This window comes from Cavia porcellus, unplaced genomic scaffold (assembly GCF_034190915.1).
Source record: "Cavia porcellus strain 051 isolate PalLab524CR breed Dunkin Hartley unplaced genomic scaffold, mCavPor4.1 scaffold_9, whole genome shotgun sequence".
NCBI classification, from domain to species: domain Eukaryota; kingdom Metazoa; phylum Chordata; class Mammalia; order Rodentia; family Caviidae; genus Cavia; species Cavia porcellus.
Genome location: NW_026947492.1, coordinates 83,190,058 through 83,216,944, shown reverse-complemented (window position 1 = coordinate 83,216,944; position 26,887 = coordinate 83,190,058). Strand labels below are relative to the sequence as shown.

The window sequence follows — 26,887 nt, the reverse complement described above, 5'->3', positions numbered from 1 at the left end:
GATTTATCTGTCTCCCTCCCCTTCCCCTCCCCCTCCCTCTCCCTCCCCAGGAGTCACAGATGAAAGCAATGAAAGAGACTGTGCAACTCTGTCTGACTTCAGTTTTTCGCGACCAACCTCCACCTTTGAGTCTGATCACCTCCAACCCATCTCAGCTGTCAGGCCCGCCCAGGGCAGTTGCTGTGAAGATTCCAGAAGCAAGGACAAAAAGTCAGGTACCTTTTATTCTCATTTGGAAGGTAATGTTAGGAAAAGTGAAGTGTTTGGAAGGACATTCTTTGTGTCTAGGACATAAACTTCACCGAAAGATGTAGAAGGATCTGGGCGTCAACCAATTTGAAAAAGTCCGACATCTTTCAGAGAACACTGGAACACCGTATTTTCATAGCAGCTTGGTTTTCTTAGGCAGGGGCATATAATTATTAAAGTTATAACAAAATGAAACAAACATTTAAAAATATAGTATTTTATATTACATTCCACCATGCAACACAAAGTTTGATAGTTTCTTTTTGGGTTTATCTGTCATCTTTACAAAACAACTTTTAAAAATTAAGTTCTTCTACAAAACAAAGGGGACTGAGAGATGGAAGTGGTGAAGAAATCATCAAGATGTGGACCTGGACCAATTCCCCACGAGGAGTGAAATCACTAGGTACTGCAGACATTTACCAATGAAACTGGAATTTAATGAAACCCATTAAATTCTGCCTATAACTATGGCATCTTGGAGGCCGAGGAACAAAGATCACAGGTTCAAATGGAGCCCAGGCAGCTTAGGGACTTAGAGAAAACCTGTCTCAAATTTAGGGGAAAAACACACTGGAAATGAAGATCAGTGCAAAGCCTCAGCTTTAGTCTGTAGTGACAGGCACACACACACACACACACACACACACACACACACACACCAGTGATAGAGAACAAAAACAAGGTCTTCTAATGATCTTATAGCAGCTGCACATTACAGTTATACACAGAGGATTTAAAACAAAATCCAGGACAGCAACGTATCTAGTCAGTCATTTAATAGCCCAAATGCCCAGCAACCGTAGAATGGATTTTAAAAAGGTGATATTTTTACGCAGTGGAGTATTACTCACTATAAAGAAGGAAAACTTGAGGCTTTTATATTTAAATAGAGGCAACTTGAGAACATATGTGTTAGTGACACAAATCAAACTCACATTTATAAATATTGTATTATCTTTCTAGTGTAAAATAAAAGGAAAAAAAAACTAAAAAATAAGATTCACAATGTAGATGTTTTGATAATGAAGGGAAAGGAAGTGCTCAAAAGGAAAGAACTGGGATAGGGTAAAGGAGAAAAGGAAGAGGGGAAAATTTACATATATAGGTAAACATGTATAAATATATATATATATATATATATATATATATATATGAAATACAGATAACTATAATACTAACCTCTGTTAGTTCACCAAAAAGAATAGTTTGTGCTTTCACTGTTTGATTTTTTGATCGTTTTTTTTTTTTTTTTTTTTTTTATGCCTGAATGTTATAACCTTAGCCACTGCTTCTGGGATAACAATGTGTAATATATTAACCACTATTAATTTCCTACCGTTTATTCAAATACTGTGGAGTTTCTATCTTTTTTTTTTTCCTTTTGAAATAATAAAAAAAAGAAAGGTGCTTTAAATCTAGACAGTGGAAATCATTTTGAGAAGAAGAACTTCTAGTTTCAAGCAGGAATTTGGAAAGAGCTGTCTCTCTGAACACTTGATTTTAAAGTGAGTCGTGTGGAAACAAGCCGGGCTCCCACCTACAGGTCCAGGCGAGCCTTAGAATCCCAAGGCCACTGAAGGATGGAGGCAGGCAGTAGCTGGTGTGGAAGGCTGGGCACTTGCATGATGCTTGCTGTTGAGATTCCCTGTTTTTGAAGGACAGAGGAGTTCAGAGGCGTTTGTGGATTAGGGAAAGGCTACTTTCACGATGGAGACTCGAAAACAAAGATGGCAAAATAAGCCATGTAATATTCTCTTTTAGTCTGCTACTTGTCAGTTTATGAATGGATTTTTTTAATTCATATATAATATCACTATGGGTTACTAACAAATTGCCTTGCAAAAGTCATTTAAATTATTTCCATTCTACTGTATTATTATCTTGGGCCTTTTTATGGATTATTTTTCTCTTTCGGTTTTTTTTCTGCTCTTTCTCTGAAAATCTAATTTCTGTGTTTATGTATGTAACCAGACTCAAGTGAGAAAAGCACATGACCGTGTGTTGCTCTGTGTTCACCTTGAAGAATCCTGGGTCGCTTCCAGGCAGGTGATGAAATGCGCAGCTCCCCACAGGCCCTCAGCCACACAGCCTGGAGCTGACTCCTGAGCTGACGCACAAGGCATACAGAGCAGTTCAGTCCCCTTCAATCTAAAGACATCGGGCTGAAGGCTTTGCAGTTCTATGAGTGTGTCCCATTTGACTACAACCCAGCCTGTGTTTATTAAACTCATTATCAAAACTGGGTTCTTTTTAACTCTGAATACTTAGAGAAAATTAGTAATTTTTCCCTGATTTTCTGTGAATCAATATATCGCCTGTCACTGAGTTCAATAGCTATTTAGTATTTCTCTTGGCTAATCAAAGAAAATGATAGAGTGTTCAAAGGAGACAGCCTTGGAAATGGACACATTTTCAAAAACAACAGACTCATCCAGTGATCTAAGATGATGCTCTGGAGATCTGAGTTAATGTGCTAGACAGCATCCTGCTTTAGAGGTTAGTATGGAAAGCTTGTCTCCTGCCTTGGTTTCCCCATATTTTTATCCTCTTCATAGTGGCAGAAATTCTATTTATGCTTGGAGTTTAATCTCTGGGCAAGCACCTCACATATAATATCTTTCAAATCCTGAGTATCAGACCAGGGGCCAAGGGCTGTCCTCTGACCTCCATGCACACGGCTGCTCCTTCCCCACACCCCATCTCAGGGAGGCTCTGGGCAGTAGTATAGGAATGAGGGGCTTTTTTCCCTTAATTTTCCAAGGTCTCTGGGCAGTCAAATTTCCTTTCATTTGGTATCCACTATTTTCAGTCCTTCTTTAAAGCAAAGTTTGAATGTTTGTTTTTCCAAAATCTGTAAAACAGAGTTAAACAAAAAGTACAGTTGAATATAGAAAAAGATAGAGTGAAGCTGGGCGTGGTGGCTCATGCTCTTAATCCCAGCACTCAGGAGGCTTGAGGCAGGAGGATCACTGTGAGTTTGAGACCAGCCTGGGATACAAAGTGAGCTCAAGGCCAGCCTGAACTGCATAGCGAGACCCTGTCTCAAAAAGACAAAAAAAAAAAAAAAAAAAAAAAAAAAAAAAAAAAAGGAATGGCTTCCACAAAATACTGACTTTGTTTATTCAAGGATATTGGCAGCGGAGGTGAAATTTTCAGTACTGAACTCAAATGTTTGTCTTTGTATTTGTGTAAATGAATACATATACATGAATAGTATCACATCACATCTACATAGGTAATATATGCATATATTCGTATATACTTGCACACCTATATACCTATATCTATATTTATACAGTGTATTTAAAAGGCAGCATCTTTAGAGGGTGAGCTAAAAATTAAAAGAGTGGAGAGTTAAAAATTAAAATTAAAAGACTGGAGAAAACTTGCAGATAAATTGGGCTTTGAAACCCATTCCTCCCTTATGCTTGAGGTTTACCCTGGAGCTTGCCTGCTAATCTGTGAGTCCTGCAGCATATTTTCCTGCTGAGCAGCCTCAAGCCTAGCAGTTTCCTTTCTACCATTACATTTTCCGTAGTTACTATGCCTGCTTCTGTCTGATTTCAGGGAACTTTTTCTTACAGTTCTAGTAAAAATTAGGTCCCTCCATTCAGTGTTCTGAGAGTGAACTGCTCACTGCTCTTAGACCCCGGTCATCCATTGCACACTCTACAGCTCACCATCCCTTAGGAAAATGACTCTGATGAGCTCATCCATCCAGAATAACGTTTCTTGGGGACTCATTTGATACCATAGGTTCCCTTCCTACTAGTGTTTCTCCAAGTCTAAAAGGTAGAAGAGTTTATATTACTGCTTATTCAGTGTTTTGCACTCAACCTAGTGTTCTCTATGTTTGTGTGAAAACTGAGTTGCTCACAGAAGTAACATATTTAATCTGCATATCCTCACATATGGGATGTTATAATGTAACTGAGTGTTTCTAGGAAACTGGAATACTGCAGAGTATATTCTGGGTAGTAGACTAATCTTTTATTTTTTCATTTAATTTTTTTTAGCATGTAGAATTCTATATTCCAAATGGATTTAATTAAATGCTAAGAACAAGGGAATACTTTGTTCTAAGTGCACACAAATTAGTGTTTCTGTGACACCTGTGTGAAGAGATAAGTATATTACTTTATAGATAATCATGTTTCCAACAAGAGGTAAAGAGCAAAGGTATAAATGAGGAGATCAGATTTGTATTGTGCAAATAAAATGATCCTAACTAAGATAGAAACAAGCCAATCAGTGACAATCTACCTCATTGGTCTATGCAGGAAACGATAGTGACCTTGGCTATGGTGCAAAATCTGGACACAGGGTCCCAGATGTTACTGAGCCATAATCCTGTCTTTTATGGGATGCTTGAAAGGAGGGGGCCAAGAGTGACACTAGTGTCTACATCCTTTCCTCGGAGGAGTGGAGTTACAAATGGAAATTCATATTGGTTTTAAACTAAATTTTTGGTCTTTGTCGTAAGATGAAGTATCTAAGTATCAGTAGGTGATTATGCATTTTAATCTGCAACTCAGTGAAAACAATCAAGTATTTGAAATTATCACCATAAATTTCAATTAAATGGTAAAAATAGAAAAAATATATGAAGAGATTGTGCTGAGTACAAAGAGATGAAAGACACAAAAGACCCCAAATATGAAAAATAATTAGGAATGATTTTTCAAGTAACCTAAGAGACTGAAGGTTTAGGGTGAAAACACCTCCCTGCGCCTTGTCCTTGGCTGCGGTCCCTTGAGTCTTCCTTGCCCGTGGTCATGGAGGTGCATGTTTTGGGTGACTGGACCCAGATTCATACATGCGCCTGTTAAACCCGAGCATTATTAAAAATTCACTGTACATGCCTGTAATTAAATAAGTTTCACTAAATGCAATGTAGAAAATATCAGAAGCTACCACAAAGTTCTATTCTCTCTGTTCTTAAAGACAACATGCCATCCTGGGACTCTTATATGGTAATGATTTGTTGTATATTTTGTACAAACTCTTTTTCAATGGTTGTTTGTTGCTTAATTGAAATGAATTGGTGTGCAGTAAAGAACTTGACAAACATAAGTAAACAAACCTCTTGGACACAAAGCTAGTGAAAGTTTGCTATGCTGTGTGCAATTTTTTTTTTTTTTTTTTTTTTTGTCTTTTTCCTTTTTATCGGTACCAGGGATCGAACTCACGACTGCCTGCTTGCAAGCCAGGCGCTTATGCCACTGAGCTAAATCTCCAGCCCCACTGTGTGCAAATTTTAAGATCAAAGAACTGGGCATCATAAATGATATGTAAACAATATGGGTTCAGCGTGTTCATTTTTTTCTTCTGATTAATATTAAACTTAGATGGACAGCAGTAGTAAGAAAAGATCAAATGGTAATTACACAAGTGTTTATTTAATGGCAATCTGAAATGCTGATTTTTATATAAACTGTAAGCTTGGAATTAGTTATAGGTAGTTTACTATATAATACTAAATGTGGTACTGTATAATTTAGAAAGCATATAAATGTTGATGAAAAAGCTGGCAATTTTATCACTGATAGTGCTACAAACTTTTAATAAAGTTAGGGTAAGTTGTAACAGTAAAGTAGTATATATATATATATATATATATATATATATATATATGTGTGTGTGTGTGTATTATATGGAATTTAGAATGTGGGACTTTTTAGTGAATAGACATAAACTTATTTTCTACTATTTTATAATTTTTATATCTTGATCAAATTACTTGAGTCTAATTAGACTCATCCTCTGGAGGTCAAACAAGAAAATTCATAAACAACATCAGCTAATTAATATTGCTACACACCTTGAGCAAGTCAATATATGTTTAAAATAAATATTGTAATATCCGGAAGCCTTTAGAAAACTATTGGAAAAAATCTTTGAACAGTATCTTAGTAGGATTTGTTAAATCTTCAGTCGATACTACTTAATAATTTTATTGTTCAAGTGTGAAATTTTCACTTCTAAAAATAAGTACATTTTTATTTTGAAGCATAATAGCACAGCAGAATTCTTACATCCCATTTAATATTAGGGATCATAATAGTAGATGCTATAATGGAAAGGGAAGCCTGAAAGACAACAAGAATGGGAAGCATTTCAGCAAAAAATGATGAAACTGTGCTATGAAAATCAGTATTTTATTCTTCATCTTGGTTTTCCATTCTGTTCAGCTCACTGTCTCAGAGAATGCTGCCGTCTGTACTGCTAAAGGTCATGAGTGTGATGTCTACTTAATTGAAGGAGGATGACTTATTAATTTATAAAAAGATGTTTGCATATACCAGAGTCATTTTAGAGCAGCAGAGAACTGAGGCTTTATTCACTCATTTAAATGCATCTAGATAAAAGCCGTTCTCTTCTCCTTACCTGGAGAATTAGAGCAAGGCAGGTTTTTATTCCCCTCTTATCCGCCAAACATCTCTACCAGTCATTTTTAGTTCTCTTCAAAGAGGGAAACCGGAATCATCGTAGACCAAGATTCTCCACTTGAGTGCTGCTGAAAATGTCTCATTTGGGAATCTGTCCTTCCAGTCTTAGTAGGAGCCAGCAGCAGTGAAGTTTCAGTGCCCAGACTCCATTTACAGTGAAGACTGAGAGACCCCGAGACCCTTACTCTGGGAATCAGAAGGGAAGATTTCTCAACTAACCCTGAGGCAACCATTTTTAGACAGCTATTTTTTCAATTCTTTGTTGTATTAGCACAGCTTTTAGTACACGGTCCCTTTAGCCTACCAGATGTCTGTCAGTTAATGATGTAGTGACTTCGAACATCTACTATCCATGGCCAGTCTTTTAAAGAAACAAACAGATATTTTGTATCTTCTCTGTATCTTGTATGTGAGGTAAAAATCCAAAACATTTTTATAAAATGTATTACATTTATAAATTTGTGTTTGGATTGCATTTTTGGCCTATAAGTAATTAACACCTTCTTAATTTTTCCCAACCTATATAGCACTTCTATGTTAATAAATATATCTTATAACTCTATTGCTATATGAACATATATACATGTATGCATAGATATATACATGTATGCACATAAATATCAGTATACTTATACATTATACAAAATGGTAAATATAAAAACTAAATGTCTTATTGTTAAAACTGGTTTGATGTTTTATTGTTAAAACTGGTATAGAAGTGTGCAGCAAGTAATGGTTAAAATTTAAATTTCCATAAGCTTTCATTTCTTCATTATATATATATATATATATATATATATATATATATATGTGTTATAGAACTTGGTTATTTGGAAACCTGTGAATATTAAGATAGAGACATTCCAAAGATATTCGCTACCAACATAGGGATATATTCATTAATAACTTTCAAAATTAAAACAAATCAAACAAAACATTCTTGGTGGAAATATTACTGTATGTAAATTTAGGAAGTCATACGTGTGTGCAGAGTAAACATGATTTCTCTATCCCGAAAGAATACCCACCAGTGTCCTTTCAGTTTTCATATGCTTACATAAGAAACTTGGATATTCTTCCAATAACAATCTTCATAGGATGTAGCAAAAGTTAAGTTATTTAGCACACATTTTAGATAAGTTTCAATTACCACATGTATCTAGAGACCCACAGCATCACCATCACCATTGTGGATTAGGAATACAAAGGCAATTTCGGCTTTGATAATAAAAATTTTTGTTCTATTTGTCTTTTGTTAGTGTATTTCTAAAATGATCTAAATCCTAAAATCTCCATCTCCTAGACATCTGTTACAAACACACATACACACACATGCACACACACACACACACACTCACAAACACACTTGCAAAAGAAAGTATCTATGAGAAACTTAATGAACCATTATTATTTTAAGATTTTACTTATTTTCCCCTTGAAATATTTACTCATTTTTAATTTTTATGTCAAAGCCACTGAAAATCTATTGGCATTTTTTAAACAAGGGCAAACTGGCTGTATTTGAGACTTAATTAGATAACTTAAGTGTCATGATATAGGGAAAAATTAAGACAGGAAGCCACAACAGTTACAATTTTTAGGAAATTTGCTTATTCTTCATAAAATACAAGGAGTGGCTATGAAGAATGAGAGGAGGGAGGGATCTGAGAAATTCAGAAACCATAAAATTTAGTAAAATTCATGAGGCAACAAAGGCGAGAAAACTATGTATAATGTTATGCAAGTTGGCTGTGAGGAGGAGGAAGGAGGACTGATGCAAAGCCTGGCAGAGCAGAGGGAGCGTGTGTGGTAAAAGGAGAGTGTGTGTGCTTTAGTGTGAGACCAAGGAGGGACACGAGAAGGTGTGACACCCTTGTGCATTCCTATGTAGAAGTAGATGTGTCAGCTAAAGACAGGAGAAGAGACCGCGAGGAATGTGACAGAATCTTACATCATGAGGAGTTGGACCTGGAAGGGACACTCCAGCTTCTGAGAGTCCAGATGAGCTGCTGAAGGTAGATGACTATGTTTTCAGATGTAGTAAGGGAGGAGGGAGTTCTCCAAGTACGATATCCCTAGCCTTAAGTTCATCAGTGGAAATCAGGTGCTTGCTGACTCTGGAGAGACTTCCGGTTGTGCCACACAAATTCGTGGATCCACATTTGCCCCTATCTCATATCACCACTGCGATGTTCCACATCCCCTCTAGGACCCCGTGAGTAGCCTGCCTTGTTCTACAATCCTCATAACACTCTTTTTAGGAAGAATAAGAGAGAACACACTTTCCCAGCAGCCTCAAGAGAGACACAGTTAGTCAGCATGCGACACAAGGAAATGAAATTCACTAGGGTTTGCCTTACTGAATGTGTCTTCTTAGGGACAAGGGTGGCACCAATCCATTGTGGCTAAATAGCATCATTGTGCTTATAAAGAAAAACTAAGGTTTTCTTAAAATTTAGGTCTACATTGATTGTCTATGGTTCTTGAAAGTCATTAGCAAAGTCAGATAAGTAATCAGCTAAGTATGCTGTTTTCTCTGTTTTGAAGGCCTGAGCTGGTATCTGTGGCTAAAAATCAGATACTCAGGGCTAAGGATCGTGTGTGAGAGCCCATACTTGGAACTCAGCAGAAACATTTCTGAGTTGTATCTGTTATTCACACAAGACCTCAGTACCATGCCACAGACTTTGATTATGCCACTGGGAAAAATGTTTAATAATACAAAAATGATTTTCCTAATAAACCAAACTTTTTATCTACTCAATTGCTAGCCTGTCACCAGAAATGTGGTGTGTCTAGTTTTTAATAAAAAAGTGTGAAATCCATAGCAAACTGCCTGGCTTTAGTAAACTCTGGCACTCTAATTTTCTGTGTAACAGGCAATTTTGAGAACCACTTTCTCTTGGGTAACATCAGAATTGTAGTCTTTTCCTCAAAGGATTGTTATGGAAATTAATTAAATGTTATTGGTTTCAGAATTATTTTATGTAAAAATATTGTGTGATACTTTTTGATGGTTTTCATCAAAAACTTGAAATGTATTTTGATAATATAAAAATAATACAATCATTCTTCAAATATTTGCCAAGAAAAAAGAATCAATATAAGTACAGGAAATGTATTCACTGTAAAATAATGACATTCTTTGTACTAATGAAAGACCAAATAATTTTTGTCATGTTGATCTATTCTCAGGATACTGCTAGTTGAATTTAGATGTTTTAATTAGGAGGATAAGTCTTGCTTAGCATTGCCATTGATTTGGGGGATTTGGTGAAATCGTACTGTGTTTACCTTCCCTACATTTCCAGTACTAGGATCTTCCATGACATAAATGATCTGACTTGGTCTTCTATTTATAGAAGTAAAAGTTATTTACGAACTTGTGCAATTGCCCAGTTTTAGAGTGTATTCACATCATTTGCACTTTAAGAATTGTTTTGGAAATTCTTAATTTCAAAAGAACAAATGAATACAAATATCATTTGAAATTTTTAGCCATTTCTGCTTCTTTCAGCTAAAGAAGAATCCTAGAAGGGTATTAAATAGATAAATACTCTGATGTAAAATATTCTCCTTTCTAATTGATTTTACATATAGTAATTTTCCAGAATATATTCAAACACACACTAGGCAATTATAGTCTTTTTATAATTGCTCAGTTATTAATCGAGAATGATTTGCTCCTTTCATATCTTGCAGCAGTGACTGGTCTTTGTTCATTCATTCGTTCATTTAACTTTATGGGATTGCTTATTAGATTATTCGTAATAGCTCCATTGCTATTATTATTTTTCGTGTGCCAAATACCCCAGCATAGCACCAAGGACACAATAGGTACACAGGAAAATGTGCCAGAATTAAGCTGAGAAAGAGATAAGCAAGACAAAATCAATGACAGATTCATTCACCAAATCACGTATAATGATCATTCACTAAGATGTACATCTCCTTTCAGTTGTAAGCTTAAATCCAGGACTTAGACTTGTTCCTTGGGCATTTGAAGAGCAAACTCATCTAAGTTTCAAACACATGCTTGGGTTATCATTTTTAACAGTGAAAGTTATTTGTTATAAAATATTAGCAACACACTTTCATATGTATGCTTTCTGTTTTATAAACTTTCCCTCTGGTTTCCAGGTAATCACACTAGCACATTTTATTTAAATTAGGATAATTCATATTTCATGTTTCTGGGGAATGAACTATGTTAAGAGCCTGCTGCGAAGCATGAAGGGGGAGCATAGCTTAGCAACTGGGGTTTTCTATCTCTTAAATTTCCTGAATTAGACAATGTAAGCTGTTCCATTCTGATGGACCCTATTTTGTTCCATTGCATGGACTAAATCTCATGTTCTTTACATGTGTCATTTCTGTCTAAAATTGTCTATCATAAAAGAGAAGAGTCCTTACAATGACAAAGGAAATAAACAATTGCAAGTTTAAAGGAAATATGCAGTCTGGAAAACCATTTATAACTATGTAGGACTGGTCCAGATAAAAAGTTGCAAGGCATGTGTTAAGGCAGAAATGGGTATAATAAGGAGGAGGGAGATAATATGCAAGTTGGTACAGATCTAGTGATCTTATTTAATAACACATAAGTAAGACTGACCTGTAATTCCAGGACTCAGAATCTGATAGGATGACTGATAATTTGAGCTCAGAGCGGATAAGTCAGCTATGTAGCCAGCCTGTTTCTCAAAATTAAAACTAAAAAGGGGCTGCAGAATTGAAAATATAAGAGTTTTAAATTTGAAAGCCTCATTCAATTTAGGAAGAGAAAGAAACTAAATGGAAGCCAACAAGAATTCACTTTTTGCTAAAAAAAAAAGACATATCAATATAATAAGAGTATCAATAGTTAAACACGGTGCTTCATAATCTTACAAGTAGTGACTCAGAGGACAACACATAGACAGGAAGACTTTCTCTTACAAAGAAGGAATGAAAGGCACCATTTCATTTCCTTTCAATGTACTAAGAGAAATGAGTAGTATAAATGAAACTATTAGCATGTATTTAAAAATATTTTTGAACAATGGAATAGGTAATTTGGAGAGATATTTGAACTTCTTCCTGTCTCTTCTTTATATATCTTCTACTCTACTCTTTATTTGTGTATACACCTATACACATTTAAGCACTCTTATTGTGATTATGTGACATCTTATGAAACATTCACACTTGGAACCCTGCCTTGAATCCTTCTCTTAGGTCTGAGGATTGGATACCACCACATGATCATCCTGTTCCTCATAAATAAATAACTTGATGAATTTAGATGGCATGACCAATCAGGAAATGCAGTAGACCCTGATGAAATAAATGTGCTCACTCACATCCACTACTTGAACTTTGATGTTAACCAGTGTGCTAGCTTAGTATGCAGTTAAAAGGAAAAAATATTAAAAATATTGAAATTAGTTTCACAATTTTTATGTGCAAAGTGGCATGGATCAGACATTTCATCATATTTTTCTTAGTATCACACAGGTAACAAAATGGTTATGGTCATAAATATTGTCATAGCATTTGATAAAGCGAATTAGATAAATGATGATCAGGAATTCCAGGAGAAGAGGTTCTTTGGACTTTTGTTCTCTGATATATCACAGTTTCAGAGTGCAAAGTGCCATATAGAAAACATTGTTTGAAACACTATAACGTAATTGTTTTGTAGTATATTCTTACTGAAATTCTTGTGTTATTGCTATATTACAAAAATTTAAATCTACTTTTAGTATTTTTCTTTACATATATATGTTCCTTCTTCATTTTGAAACTCTACTTAAACTTTACCTTAACTCTGTTCATCAGTTAAATGAGCAAATCATTCTAAGTCACATTATTCAAAGCTTGTAATTACCTACTAAGGTTTCAAAGAACATGTTCAGTGCTTCCCACAAATATTTCATTCATTTTTTACACAAAACAAACTCAATATCTATTAACAGATAAGGAAGATACAGCTCAGACACATTAGACTCTTGGTATTGATTAAACTAATGGAAACTGGGATTAGTTTTAGGACCATGGGGAAAAGCACAGCTCTTTCCTCTTGCTCCACTGTATCGATTTCTCTGACCAGATCACTTAGGTGGTGTAACATCGGTGAAAAATCAATTTCAGCAGATCTGTTTTACTTGATTTTCCAATTACAAAGAAATAAACAACTACCAAGTTGAAAAGAGAAGAGCTGAACTCTTAGAATGTAAACAGCCAGTACCTAAATCCTACCTGTGTTGTATTGATTCGAGTTATTTGCACCTCTCTACTCAGAGCCTTCCCTGGGGGAAATACATCTTGGAAAACACATTTAGTGCTTGTTTGCTTTTGGGTTTTACGAGCAAGTCATATCCTCAGGTTTTGAAAATTTAAGCTGTTATTATTAGGCACGTAAGTTTCAGAAGCTAAACACACATATTTGGAAATGTTATCTACTCCTAAGGGAAGGCACCTTCAGCCGTTGTGCAGGGTTCCCTTTCTGCTCATAGTTCACGACCTGGTAAATTTGTCTGATATTGCAAACGTCACATCAGCCACTCCATGATTAGCATTATACGGATTTCAATTGTTTTATTTTTAACATCCGCGTCATTTTAACACATTTTTTTTTCCCGATCTGTTGGTTGTGTTTTCATTTTCTTGAGTATATTTGCAGCACAAAAGTTTAAAAAACTGAATAAGCCCAACATTCTCTCCTCCCCTTTTAACATGAGTGATTTTTGCTTTATTTAGTATGACTTTATCTGGTGTGAAGTTATGAAAACCTTCCCCTAGGTCACATTTTAGAATACAATTTTAGCTCTTACAAACTACATTATAGCACATATGTATGTAACCTAGGTGGGGTTCATGTGTCCATGGGGCATTTGGTAGAGATCCAGCTTTGTGTGTCTACCGATGCTATCCAGCTTTGCAAACACGACTTTTGTTTTTGAAAAAGGCTTCTCACCTTCATGGTATGGCTGTGATGCCTTACCTACAATCAGCTGACCTCAGTGCAGGGCCTGTCCTTCTGCCCATATCTTTATTGACGTCTATAAATTTTTAGCATGTTTTAAAATCAGGCGTGTGAGTTTCCAGCTTTATTCTTTGTGTCAACTCTGTTCTCTGTCTTTTGTTTTTGAATTTCCATACATATCTTAAGGTACATCACATTACCTATGATTTTTCAGATATGGTATTGGATCTGTGGACGTATTACAGTCTTAATAGTAAATTTTAAGTATTTTATTCTTCTTGATGGCTTTGAGTCATTTCCTTCATTTATTTTAAAAGATTATGGATAGTGTATATATACAGTGTATTTAATGTGAATTAAATTCTTTACAGTTTTATAGTAAATTGTGTGTCAAGTATTTTATTTCTGAATGTTGTTCATTTATTTTTTTCTCTTTAATATTTCCATGCATTTCTTTGACTAACTGAATAAAATAGTAATATCCACTGTAGTATCTTTAAATACAAATTCTATTGTCTTTATTTTTTCTGGTAAGTAAGTTTTTCTGAATGATTTTTCTCCGAGTTATACATCATAGTTTTCTCTTTGACATGCATTGTAATTTTAACTGATTATTATTATTGTTTTAAAATTTGGACTTCAGACCTGAAGATGCAGCTCAGTGGTAGAGATTGCGTGACACTATGAGTTTCAGGATTCAGACGTCAGCTACAAAGAAAGAAAAAAGATTAAATTTTATTTCATCTCTCTCTTGCATCCTGTTCTCTGTCCTTCTCCTTTTCTAGCTAAACTACTTGTAAAATGGATTCAAACCATGGTTTTAAATTTCTAGAATAGGTCTACTGTGCTCTTGATTTTATGAACATTTACTTAAATTCTGCCCCTGCTAGGGTTTCCATCAAACACCATTTCTTACAATTGATGGATATTTTAATATTTTGTACATTTAACAGTCAAACATTTAAGAATTAATCGAAAAGAAATATATACCTTTATGAAGTAAACCTAAGTTGTCAGTGTCTTGGTCTCCAGTGTTAACTCACTGGTTATTATTGTTGTGTTTTGTTCCTTATTCTGATATACATACTTCCTCTTTCTCACCAGCTTTATTTTTATTATGAACCAATTTTGAGCAACACAATCTAATTTGTCTTTAAAAATATACACATTTTAATGTATTGTTCCAGTGTTACTAGAGCAGCATTAAATATATAACATATTATGATTTTGTAACTAGATTATTAATATTCCACTTTGACAAAATGATTTGGTGCCATTTTGGAACTGTTTCTAATTTGCTATATTTAAAAGTTACCAAGCAGGATAGCATAGTTTAAATCAATAATTTCCCACAGGACCTGCATTCAAGCCTGCACCCTGCTACTTCCTAGTGATGTACATAGCATGAGGAGTGTCCTTCCCTAAGTGTCTATGACAATCGGATCTCTGATGGCCACTGTGATCTCAGTAACTCAGAAGAGCTGTGGAAATGAATAAGATAAAGCATGGAGAACACACCCAGGACAAGCACTCAGTCAGTATTGGCTACTTGCAGGTAGGGACATGGGAGGCCACCAGATATTCAAGCCTGTCCCTTGTGCACCAAAATTAGAGACCACGACACCTCTAGGAACTTCCCAGTGATACCACTAAGCAAAGGTGTCTTGGTGATGGGTTGATGCTGCACAGCAAACCTGCAGGACCTGGGACACATATTTGTTACTTAGTGTCCTTGATGCTCCTATCCGTCGTGACAGTCAGTGGGATTTTGAGGAAGGGACAAACTAGTAAACTAATGAATGAGAAGCCTAGGGAGGGGCAGCTCTGCAGGAGCTGAATTGTGGTCCCCACGTGAGGAGCCGTGATTCTCTCAGGGTCTCATCTCATTCGGAAACGCACCACGCATTAAAGGGTAAACATGTTCACTTCAGTGACAGTAACAGCTGTGAATTTCATATCAGACACAAAGCGCTTTCTTCCCTTTCCATGTTTGATCATTAGTCAAGCATAGGCAGGGAATTTCCATGCCATGATGTGAACAGCTTTACTTTAATCTTCCTTCCTACTATCATAAGTCATTGCCTTTTAGGCAACCGGAAAATGTGGAGTTCCTTAGTCTATGTTAAAAAGTATAAAATATTCTAAGTTTTATTTCAGAACAAGTATGAAACTCTATAAATATTTACTATAAATGTGCCTATTTGACTAATGGTGATACAGATACTGCATTTAAGTAATGTGAGACACTAATTATCATTCATATGTATATATAATATTATTAATATATTATAATGTATTATATGATGTTATATTATATTTTTGGTGCTGAGAATTGAACTCAGGGCCTGATGCTTGCCAGGCAGGCATCTGTGCCCCTGAGCTTTATCCGAAGCCAATAGATTTTGGTAGCATTTGTTAATAGTATATCTCACTGTATACAGTATGCTGCAGTCAATCAAATCCACCCCCATCCACCTCTGTTTTCCAAGCCTTGCAACTTACATTATTTGTACAGAATAATGCTTAGCTCCCATAGGTGAGACAAAACAGTGCTGATTTTAACTTTACATCTGGCTTATTTCACTTCCTATAGTGTCCTTCACACACAATGATTAATTTGGGTAAAACCCTTTACTATTATGTACTTTACTTCTTAAAGTCACTGAAACAGTTTCCTAACACTTTGAAAATGCCCCAAAAGTATCTTTCATTCATGGTTTACTACTAAAATGTGATATGAATCTGCCATTTGTATCTCACTACACTGTTCTTCAGAAAAGCCAGCTACCCATGTCCTGAGTTCAAAGTAGACTCAGGGTTTTAGATCAAAGCTCTGTTTCTCTTCATTTGACAGCGGCTCCATCGCACTGGTACTGCCCTTCTCTGTCTCCTTAACCAGATCTTCACTCCTCCACTGTCACCCTGCAGAATTATGTGCCCGGTGCTCACGTACATAACACAGGCAGGTTCTGTCTTCATTCACCTCCTCAGCTCTAACTCTAGATTTGATCACCTGCAAGCACTGTTGATTCTGCCCTCTCATCTTCTTCCACAAACTTTATCCCTTAAGAATAATTTCGTTGGGGTTTCTACATCACTTTGATACATGCTAACATTTTTTCTCTTGGAGTCTAATAACTTTAAAAAGTTATTGTATTGACTGAGCTACAAATAAGCGCATGGCAAAGCATAGTTAATAGAATAATTTGAGTGATTTGGAAAGTTTTTTTTTTTTTTTTAATTAGAACCACTGCAATCAAGGTAAGCAGCTTCCCACATTCTGGTCATAAAACTTAGTGACCATACAAACCAACCACCACTGCTTTTCTTGCATTTTAAGGTTTCCAGTGTGAAACAGTAAATGTTTGCAGTTTATACTGTTCTTAGTAGTACTTTGTATAGCTTACAAGTGAAGTATATGTAGCCAATATCAAATTTTTCATTATTAAAGGGGAATACAGCATAAAGCACCTTTTAAAAAATTACAATAATAAAGCAGCTGTACAGTATACCCCACAGACTGTGTACATAGATGCGATCAGCTGCAGATTAAACATAATTCTGTAAAATAATTTCTATACCTAAACATGTACCCTTGTTTGCCATTGTAATTGCCTAAATCATACTGCATAAAAGCTACTTGTTCAGCATTTATTTTGTATTTGGGATTGCATGTAATACAGAAGTATTTTGGAGTACATAGGAAGAGGTGCACATTCTATGCAAATTACACCATTTTCCACAAGGAACTTTACTATGCATAGGTACTTGGTGTCTTGGATGACAGTGCTAGGAGTGCTCTCTATAAATACTGAGGAACATCTAGGGATTCACTATTGGAAATCTATGGAAACACAAAAGATGAGATCATTTTAATAAGAGCTCCATGAGAACCTCAAGGCAGGCTCCTCCCTGAAGATTTTATTCAAGTGATGACTTCAAGAATAAAAAGGAATTGAATTTCATGTAAAGTATAAAGTACAGCCATGGACAGAGGAACTGGGTTCACAGGGAAGGGTTTTATATCACAGGCCATGACAATATTATCTGTATGTACACAAATGTATTTGTGTGCATATGCATGCGTGTGTGTGTGTGTGTGTATGTGTGTGTGTGTGTATGTGTGTGCAGAGACAGACTCAGAGGAGGAATGTAGAGACAAAGACAGAGAGAGACTGGTAAGGGAAGAGAGTATTAGTGATATTTCAAGAGTTCAAGATTAGAATAGCAACTGGGCACAGACCCATAGATGTCCAGGAGAATGTGCTGAAGGCCCTGCTTTGTGTCTGAGGCCTAGAGATTTTCAGGTTAACCGGAATAGGAATACAGAAGCCAGGGAGAAGGAGGCAATGCGATCTTCTCAGACTTTATTTTTTGATTTGTTGTTCTGTCAGCGTTCTGGGGGATGCAGTGATGAGGACAACTGTGAAGGACCCAGTGGAAAAGAACGGTGGGATTAGAGTCATAGAGACCAGGCAGGAAGCTACTCCTTTATCCGTTAGCCCTGGGGATAGAGCTAAACCAACATGGAGACCAACCTGGAGCCTCGGTGAGACAGGAATGCTGCAGTCAGAGTAGGTTTGTCACCATGCATTGTCTTCCTTTGGGTTCTTTACAATTAAAAAGGCTCCTCCCTCTTTAGACAGTATGGATTACATTGTCTTGGCCTGGAAAGCTGTTCCCGTGCTCTTCACCTAGGGGAACACTTTCCTCAGACCTCATTTCCCAGGCCACTTCATTAAAAGAACAAATGGGTCAGCAAAATACCCCTCAAAACAAGCCCGTTGTGTGCTGGGGTACCAAAGCAGTTAAAAATTTCCTTTTATGGTAGTTTACAAATTGTATTTAGCTAGAATTTTATGAAATTTATTGTTTTAGTAGCCTGGATGTTCCATGTTTCCTGTTAGGCAATCTGATAAACTTAGGTCACATCACAGTAACCCAGTAAGTATATTATGGTTTATATTTAGATGTTGCCCAAAGCTTCCTCTGGTCAAATATGGGGCTTTGGAGGTAACTGAGATGTAGGTAAATGAAACTCCTAACCTGCTGTGTCCAGTACGAGTTTGTGTTCTCTAAAATCAAACAGTGAATTTTAGGAACGATGGAGGTTAAGAGCAAAATATATTTATTGAAAGGAAGAAAGCTTCTGTCTGAAAGACAAACAGAAGAGGTCTGGAATGGGTTGCCAAAGACTCTGTCCTTTCCATGGACTTTTATAGAGTAAAACCATGAAGTGAGATGGGTCCAAGGTAAGGAAAACCTGGGGACACACAAGGCGGACATAAATTGGGACAGAACTCTGGTTAACCAATAAGATTAATTGCACAGATAACATTGATTAAATCCGGGACAAGTGGGGAAGAGAGTCTCATAGCAAGCAGCATGCTTAATGGCAGTGACTCTTCCTGTAGGGGGTTGGGACAGTGACTCTTGGCTTCCTCAGGGTGACAGAGACTATTTGGGATATCAATCCCTGGTGTTTATCTTTAGGACCCAACTGAGTGCATTTGGTTTATCATTTGCCCTGAGGTGTCTGTGTCCCCCAAAGGTGCAAGGATCTGGCCTTCTGCACTGGCTTCTTCGAGGGCACACCTCTGTCTGACTGATTATAATGTTTTTCTCTAACTCAGATGCCTATAATAACTGGATCATGGGGCCACAGTATTGCCCTGTGGACTTGCTCACTGATGAATTTATAGCTAACAGTGAGGTTTGCATGTTACTGTGGACATAAGGATAAGGTTTATTCCTCTGACGTCTTTCTTGATTCTGATTCCTGCCCCCATAGCACGAGCACCTCTGCTCTGTCTTGTCCCCCTGCGATGGTGCCCTGTCTTGGCATGGTTTAAGTACGGACTGAAACCTCCACCAATGATGAGCTAAAATAAACCTTTTCTCCTTGAAGTGTCAGGTGTCAGCTCTTTTATTACAGTGAAGAGACAGTGATGGAGACAAAGTGGCTTGTGAAACTATGAACAAATGAATGCAAGACTCATTACTAGACTAAGAAACAATGTGCACTGAAAGCCTCAGAGTTGCTTAGGGGATATTGTTTCCCTCATTGGGGTTTTGTAGACTTTAATAATTTTATAAAAGCAATGAAGATCACTTTGAAAGAACATTGATGATTTTTTTTTCATTTAAAGAAAAGGAAACAAAAAATACATGGAGATAAAAAAGGGTAGAAATAATACAAAATTACAGAAAAATAAACAGTAAGAAATCGCTGGTTAATAAGTTACATGTTGTCATCTTAGAAATAGCTGTTCAGGTTACAAAATTAAAGTATTTAAAATGACATTCAAAAAGTGACACTGCAATCAGTTCTGCTCAATGATCGAACAAAAACTCAGTAATATGGCTATCTGTCCTACACACTTATTTTACATCTCAAAGAGGGGAAGATTAAACATTTCACAACAGAACAAAACAGTTAAAAAAACAATTTAAAGAAATACAGATTTCAAAGCAAGTCCACTGGAGATCTTCACTGTCTATCTAACTGTCTCTAGTTTCTTACCAATAGTTGTCCCCATCTTCACCCACATTATATACATATTGAATATAGATTTAACATCAGTGAACACCAGTTTAAGAAGTTTTGTTTTAAAATAATTACTAGATTGTTAATTTGAAAATTATTGGATAGCCATTTACCAAAAGCTTCTAATGGTTAGAGAATTCAAATTCCTCTATATGTGTATGAAAATTAAACACAAGAGAACAAGTTTAAAATTCTAACAGAAAATTTTGGGAAATAAAAGAATTTAAGCTTGTTGCCTTAAAATATGGATTTTTTCTTTATTAATTATTGTAAATGTCCAGAGTCAGCACTGACTAGTACCAATGAGTGTGTACTTGAGAGGGTAACATCCCTTACTTGCCATGTTACATTTGGGAAATCTCTTAAATGCTGAAGTGTAATTTACCTTATTTTAAGTGGTAATGTGATTGATTGCTAGGATACAATATGCATAATTCAGGTGTTTTTTGCTGAGACATAGCAAGGGTTCTCTGAATAAATACTGTTGTTATCGCATATTTCCAATATGAAAACCAGTAAAATCTTTACTTTTACCTAAATTAAATTTTTGTTTAAATTTTAATCAAAACTGTCTATGTATTCTTTCATTTAATTTATGCACCATCATTCTTAAGCATGTAGAGTTCACAAAACACAAAGTCATCCATAATATCAAGCAAATTCTTGAATTATTCTGATATTAAAATATTCAGTAATTCAGCTTTATATAAGCAATATATATATTGAGCATTCCTGAGCCATTATCAGTAAAAGAAATGAATTATTTCTAATTGAGTCATTTTGAGATGCATATGGATTTGTCACTTTGAAATATTAATATAAGCATTTATTAATAATGAATTAGTTAACAACTCAGTCAGATGTAACAGCATTCATCATTAAAATACTTCACAAGCACTAAACTTCTCATGATTAATTTAGAATAATTGTATGCCTAGGAATGTACCTCAGCATTAGATCACCCATCTGCATGTGTGAGGCCCTGGATTCAGTCTTCAGTATTGCCAAAATAAAATCTTTCCAAATTAATAACATACCATTATTTTTAATATCACATTTCCTTCATCGTTCATGATATTGATAAATGCAGTTTAGAAATACATATGAATCACTTAATTCAGTGATTGCTGTTACTTTTACTTACATGGCATTTTAACTGAGTTGGTGTTTAGTGACCATCTTTGTGTCCTTAGCTGTTGACAGACTGCAAGAAAACAGTCTGAAGTTTCCACTTTGAGGTCAAGTCTATGAGCTACGGGTGCATCACTCCATTTCTGTGACTTGCTTTCCTTCCCACAGAGTCATGTTATTTCTTCTCTGCACTTTATACCACCTGAAATCTGAAATCTCTTCGCTCAGGCTTCTTTTTGAGGTTTCATACTCCACTGCTTCCTTTTGGATGGTGGTGGGTTTCTTTCTTAGCCACAGTTACTGTACCACAGACTTCATAGTTCTTTTGACTTGTGTTAGTCTGGTGCTTACACTTCATGTGCTTATCATTTCTCTTATTTTAGAAAATAATAATTATGCTATTTCAGGGGGAAAACGTAAACTGAAAGCTGCAAAGAATTTTACAAGAACCAGGACAACTTTATCATCTCGTGAAGTAGGATAAGTGCCTTCCGTATTTTCTCTCTTTGGTCCACATATGTATCCATTTTCACAGAGCATCCTGGGACTCTGATGTGTTATATAAACTATTTTATTGTTAACGCAGTATGAACAAGTTCCACACGAAAGATATGCTTTATACTGCCATGATATTTAGTTTTTGTTTTAAGATAAGATGTGAAAATGATAATAAAACAGCAAAGTCCCCCAAGTCAACACAAAAAAGCAGGATTGGAACCAGCAAGAGTGATCGTACAGGCTTGCTCTGGAGATGAGGCAGAGAAAGGACAGGTCCATGGCTTTAGCACCCTTTCTGCAACTCTTTTGCAAAATTAAAAAAAAAAAAAAAAAAAATATATATATATATATATATATATATATATATATATATATGCTGTAGCTTAATGTGAAGGCCCGGGGCTCCAACCCCAACCCAATGACAACACACACACACACACACACACACACACACACACACGAACACACACGAACACACACGCGCGCACATACACACGTTATTATTCACTTTCACTGGGTACTGAACCATAAATTTGGTGCTAAATTTTGTGCACACAATTCCCAGCTCTTCTGACATGAATGTGTGTATTTTTCCTATACAGTTGTCTTTTAAAAATATAGAGACTTTTAATTTATTTGAATTTTATTTTTAAAAAAATCTTCTAACTTTTGGAACTGGTTTTCATCAGATAATTCTTTCCAGGGTAACATTGTTTGTGTTCTCTCTATTTGTTTCTTGGAGCCGTAATCAGTTAATTCTTATTACTGAACTGGAGAATCAGATCACAATAGAATCTATTTCTCCATTCTTCTATTTATAGACAACAAGAGTTCAGGGTTTTTTTTTTGTTTGTTTGTTTTTGTTTTTTTTTTTCAATGGTTGCCACATTGCATTTCAGACCAACTCTGTTTCCTAGCTCAGCAGCTGGAATATAGAGAATTAACCTAGGGGAGATCACTGTCACAGTATTTTTACATTAAACACCGCATGAGCTGGCTAAGATATGGATAGACTGCTTTCACTTTTTTTCTCTTACAAAAGTAAGTATTTTAAATATATTTTATGAGCATTGACAGAGCATTACATTTGTTGTTTTCCCAAATGCTTCTCAACACTTAGTATTTATATCTTAAATGTTGTCGATCAAGTAGAAAAAGGCAGCTCACTCATTGCATTTGCTTAAAGTGTAAAGCCATCTTCATTTTGTAATTTTGTTTTTAATTTCACATAAGCCTAAGTTGTTCCCTTTTCCTTATTTAAATTTTTTCATTTGATACTGATTACTGAAGATCTTGTATATATTTGCATACAATCCTTTAATTTGCTAATACCCACTCCTAGTTTTTGTGTAGTTTTTCTTTTCCTTACTACGTTATTGATAGCTTTAATAAAGAGTCTGCCCTAGTTTTCTTCATAACGTTGCAAACTTCTTTTTCTAGGAATGCCAGTTTGCTATGTGACTTCATGAGCATTCACTACTTATTGTCTGTGGTGCTTACAGGCTATCATTTTCATTTGTTTCTGAAGTTCCGTGAGGGAACACAAGGCCCTGAACATGGCAGCGAAACAGAACCAATGAAATTCACCCTGGCCTCATCTTCTTAAAGATGAGGCCATAAATTTACATCAAAACTTTTGTATTCAAGGGTTTATGTGTGCCTATCAATATTTCTAGTAAACCTGTGCATTATATTATTAGTTTCAACAGCATTGATATTGTATCTTATTTCATCCTACACATTTTCTCTCTTTTTATCAGTATTTTTTTCTTTATTTGAATTATTAGTTTGAATTTCTAAGCTGATCTAACTATTCACTTTTTAGCCTTAGTATCTTGAAATTACATACTTTCCTCATAATGGTTGCTTCATCTATATTTGCAACATTTAGAATATAATAGTGTTATTCAAAGTCCCACTTTTAAAAGTTTTAAAAACCCATTACAATTTTTGTCTTGGATATATATATATATATATATATATATATATATATATATACTTTTTATAAATGTAAATACAAGGTGGATATTATTAGGTTTCATGAAGAAGGACTTAAACATGCCAATCAACTATTTTTAAATTATGGGAATGATACTAGATTTTGTGGCTGAGCTCAGCCTAATGACAGGGCCCTTAGGAGTGGGAGGACTGGGAGAACCGATACCAGGCAACATATGGACACACACAGTGTTTCAAGGTCGGAGAACAGAGGAAGAGAGCACAGACACAGAGGGGATGTGTTGGCTCTTGAAGCTGAATAAGCACAGCCAGCGCTTTCCTCCATGTTGTCTCCAGCAAACAGCATACTACAGGGAATCTTTTAACTTTAACCTGCTGAGACTTGTGTTGGACATGTAACCAGGAGAGCTTCTAACTTGCATAAGCGATTGAATGTGTAAATTTTGTTACACTAACAGCAAAAAATTAATAACCAGGAAGTAAATTTTGTTATTGAAAATAATGAAATAATCATGGAACTATGTTGTTAAAAACCAGGATGTCTTCTGCCCTCTTATAAACATACTTTAGCACCCTTTACATGGAGGTGCACTATAAAACATATTTTGCTCTGACATCATTCTGTCAGTCATCTTTTTCATCCTGGCTATCACATACCTGAGAAGACAATTTAAATAAAGAAAAAGTTGACCTTGCCTTTGCTACTGGCTTCCATTGGTGTGATGCTGACACCATGGTCTCTGTGGTGTGGTTTGTGACCATGCAGAGCTACACAGCTAATCCAGGTGGGAAGCAGAATATGAGAGGGAAAAAGAGAAAGAGACAACTGAAGCAGAAATGATGGAGGACAGGTACATTCCCACTCACACCTCCATGACCCAGACCATTCAAAAGGCCCAGCTCCTCCCAGTGATGCAACCAAACTGCGAATCCATGAGTGCAATAAACCACCAATGGCATGAGAACCTTCAGGACTCTGTCCTCTACAAAATGTCATCGATTGGAGACCCTCAGCTGGTAACTTTGGAGGACATTTTACATACAAACAACCATGAAGCCCTCTCATAAAAGTGTCATTAAATATCCTTGAGCTCAAGGATATTTACAAAGGTAAAGAGAAAATAATTCAGGACTTCTTTAAATATCTTGAATTCCCAAAGTTTGTTATAAGGGACTTATGTAAATATACCAAAATATGGTCATTGCCACAAGTGCTTAATTAATCATACTTTTACCAAGTTTCTGATCACATTAGACCAAAAGGATATTTGAATGATACCCAAGATTTGCTTTTGTTGCTAAGCAAAACATGTTTTAGCACCTAGGGAATGATATCTTGGCTCTTATTTAGAAATAACATTATCATTCAGAATCCCTCAGGATTTGTTTTTCTCTGTAACTCATCATCTGATTTTGATAAAACTTGTGAAGCTGGAGCAGAGGAAAGAATCAAATTAGCAGGCATCTTTGACTTCTTCAATTTAACGGGGTACTTGCGAAGCTCCCCTAAGGGCAGGGAATATGGAGGTCACCACGGAGAAGCACCTCCTCAACAGTGTTTCTTGGTGAGGTCGCTCAACGTGGTAATCTAGGCACGTGCGTTTTCTGCTGAAGTATCAAAGAGGGCATTAGAAGAATGAAGTGTAAAGACACAGCGGGCACTAATCCATCTTGGAAAACTGTATTTTAACTATTATTTTACACTAAATTCCCTTCCCTGATGATAAAGAAGAGCAAAGAGAAGCATCATCCTGTCACTTTTATCTTTGTAAATACTCTAGAGCATTCTTTTTCCATGTATCATCTATGTATTGCCCTGCCTGTCTGTCTGTCTCTGTCTCTGTCTCTCTGTGTCCCACCTCACTCCTCTTTTTTTGAACTCCTAGGCACAAATGAATCTCCTGATTCAGCTTCCTGGGTAGCTGGGATGACAAGCCCTTGCTTCCTGTGCTGGGCTCTGAAACACTGTGTCTCTGCTCTCACTCCATGTCTGCTGGAAGACAGTTACTTTTGCAAGAAAATATTTATCTAAAAACTAGTCATAGTGAAGTTAGAATATAGAATATATTTCAGCAAGTAGGATTCTGCAGTGTAGTCTGCAGAGACTTCTGTTCTTTTTTTTCCATCTTTTTCTTTTCTTGTCTTCTCCTCACTTCTGTTTCTTCTTTTTTCTTATCCTTTTTTCTCTCCTCATTCTTCTGAACTATTTATTTATTATTTATCAACAGCACAGAATACAGAGAAAATTGAGCCTTAAGAAAAATAATTTCATAATTTGAGTTTGAAAGGAACGTTTACAGTGAGGGATGATGAACTGTGTCAACTTTTGTCTCCTCCATCCAGAAGTGAGAAATCTGAAACCTAGCAGAGCTGCATTGTCACTGGAGTCTTTAGTGGTGACTCTTCTGCGCTGCTTCCAATGTCCATTGCAGGTCCGGACCTGTGACTGCGCTGCTCCTTTACAATCATCTCACGCTGGTCTCCCTCTGTGTTTCTCTCTCTCTCTCTCCTTTATGGTAAAAAGACACTCATGACATTCTTCAGGACCACATGAACAGCACAGAGTACTGTGGAATTAGTTGTGTCCTATAAACATTCCAATATGCAAGCTCTTAATACTATGGGATTACTTTTAGAGCTAAGGGCTTTACAGAAGTAGTTAAGGTCCAGTGTTAAGGTCAGGAGTCAGTTACAGTCTGATAGAATTGTTGTCTTCAGGAAGAAAGAAACCAGAAAGCTTGTTTTCTCTGTGCAATGAAGTTATCAGCACCAAGGTGACCTGTGAGCTAAGAAGTCCTCACTAGAAAGTGATTCTGCTTGTCCTTGATCTGGTTTCCCAGCCTCTATAACTATAAGGAATAGTTTGCTTGAGTTAGACATTGAATTCTTCAGAGTGTTTTATTTTACAACTCATTATGACTAAAACATGGTATGAGTTCGTCATCTCAAGATCCTTCCTAGTATTTTCCCATAGGAGGTACTGAGAGATCTTTTGGGGGGACACGGATGTATGCATTGAGCCGTTGACAAGAGTCGCCCTCTTTCTGGTCCTCTTTTTCCCTAGGATGGAATTCCATGTGTACT

General features: G+C 36.1%; 1 protein-coding gene across 5 annotated transcripts in view; it reads left to right on the top strand.

Annotated features, from left to right (window-relative positions):
• The window catches only part of LOC100726918 (leucine zipper protein 2), a 433,952-nt gene that overhangs the window by 383,884 nt on the left and 23,181 nt on the right, over window positions 1–26,887 (top strand). For all 5 annotated transcript variants that reach the window (XM_063256769.1, XM_063256771.1, XM_063256768.1 and 2 more), the window contains one exon: window positions 51–215. In XM_063256769.1, coding sequence (XP_063112839.1) covers window positions 51–215 — 165 coding nt within the window. The remainder of the gene's footprint in view (window positions 1–50; window positions 216–26,887) is intronic.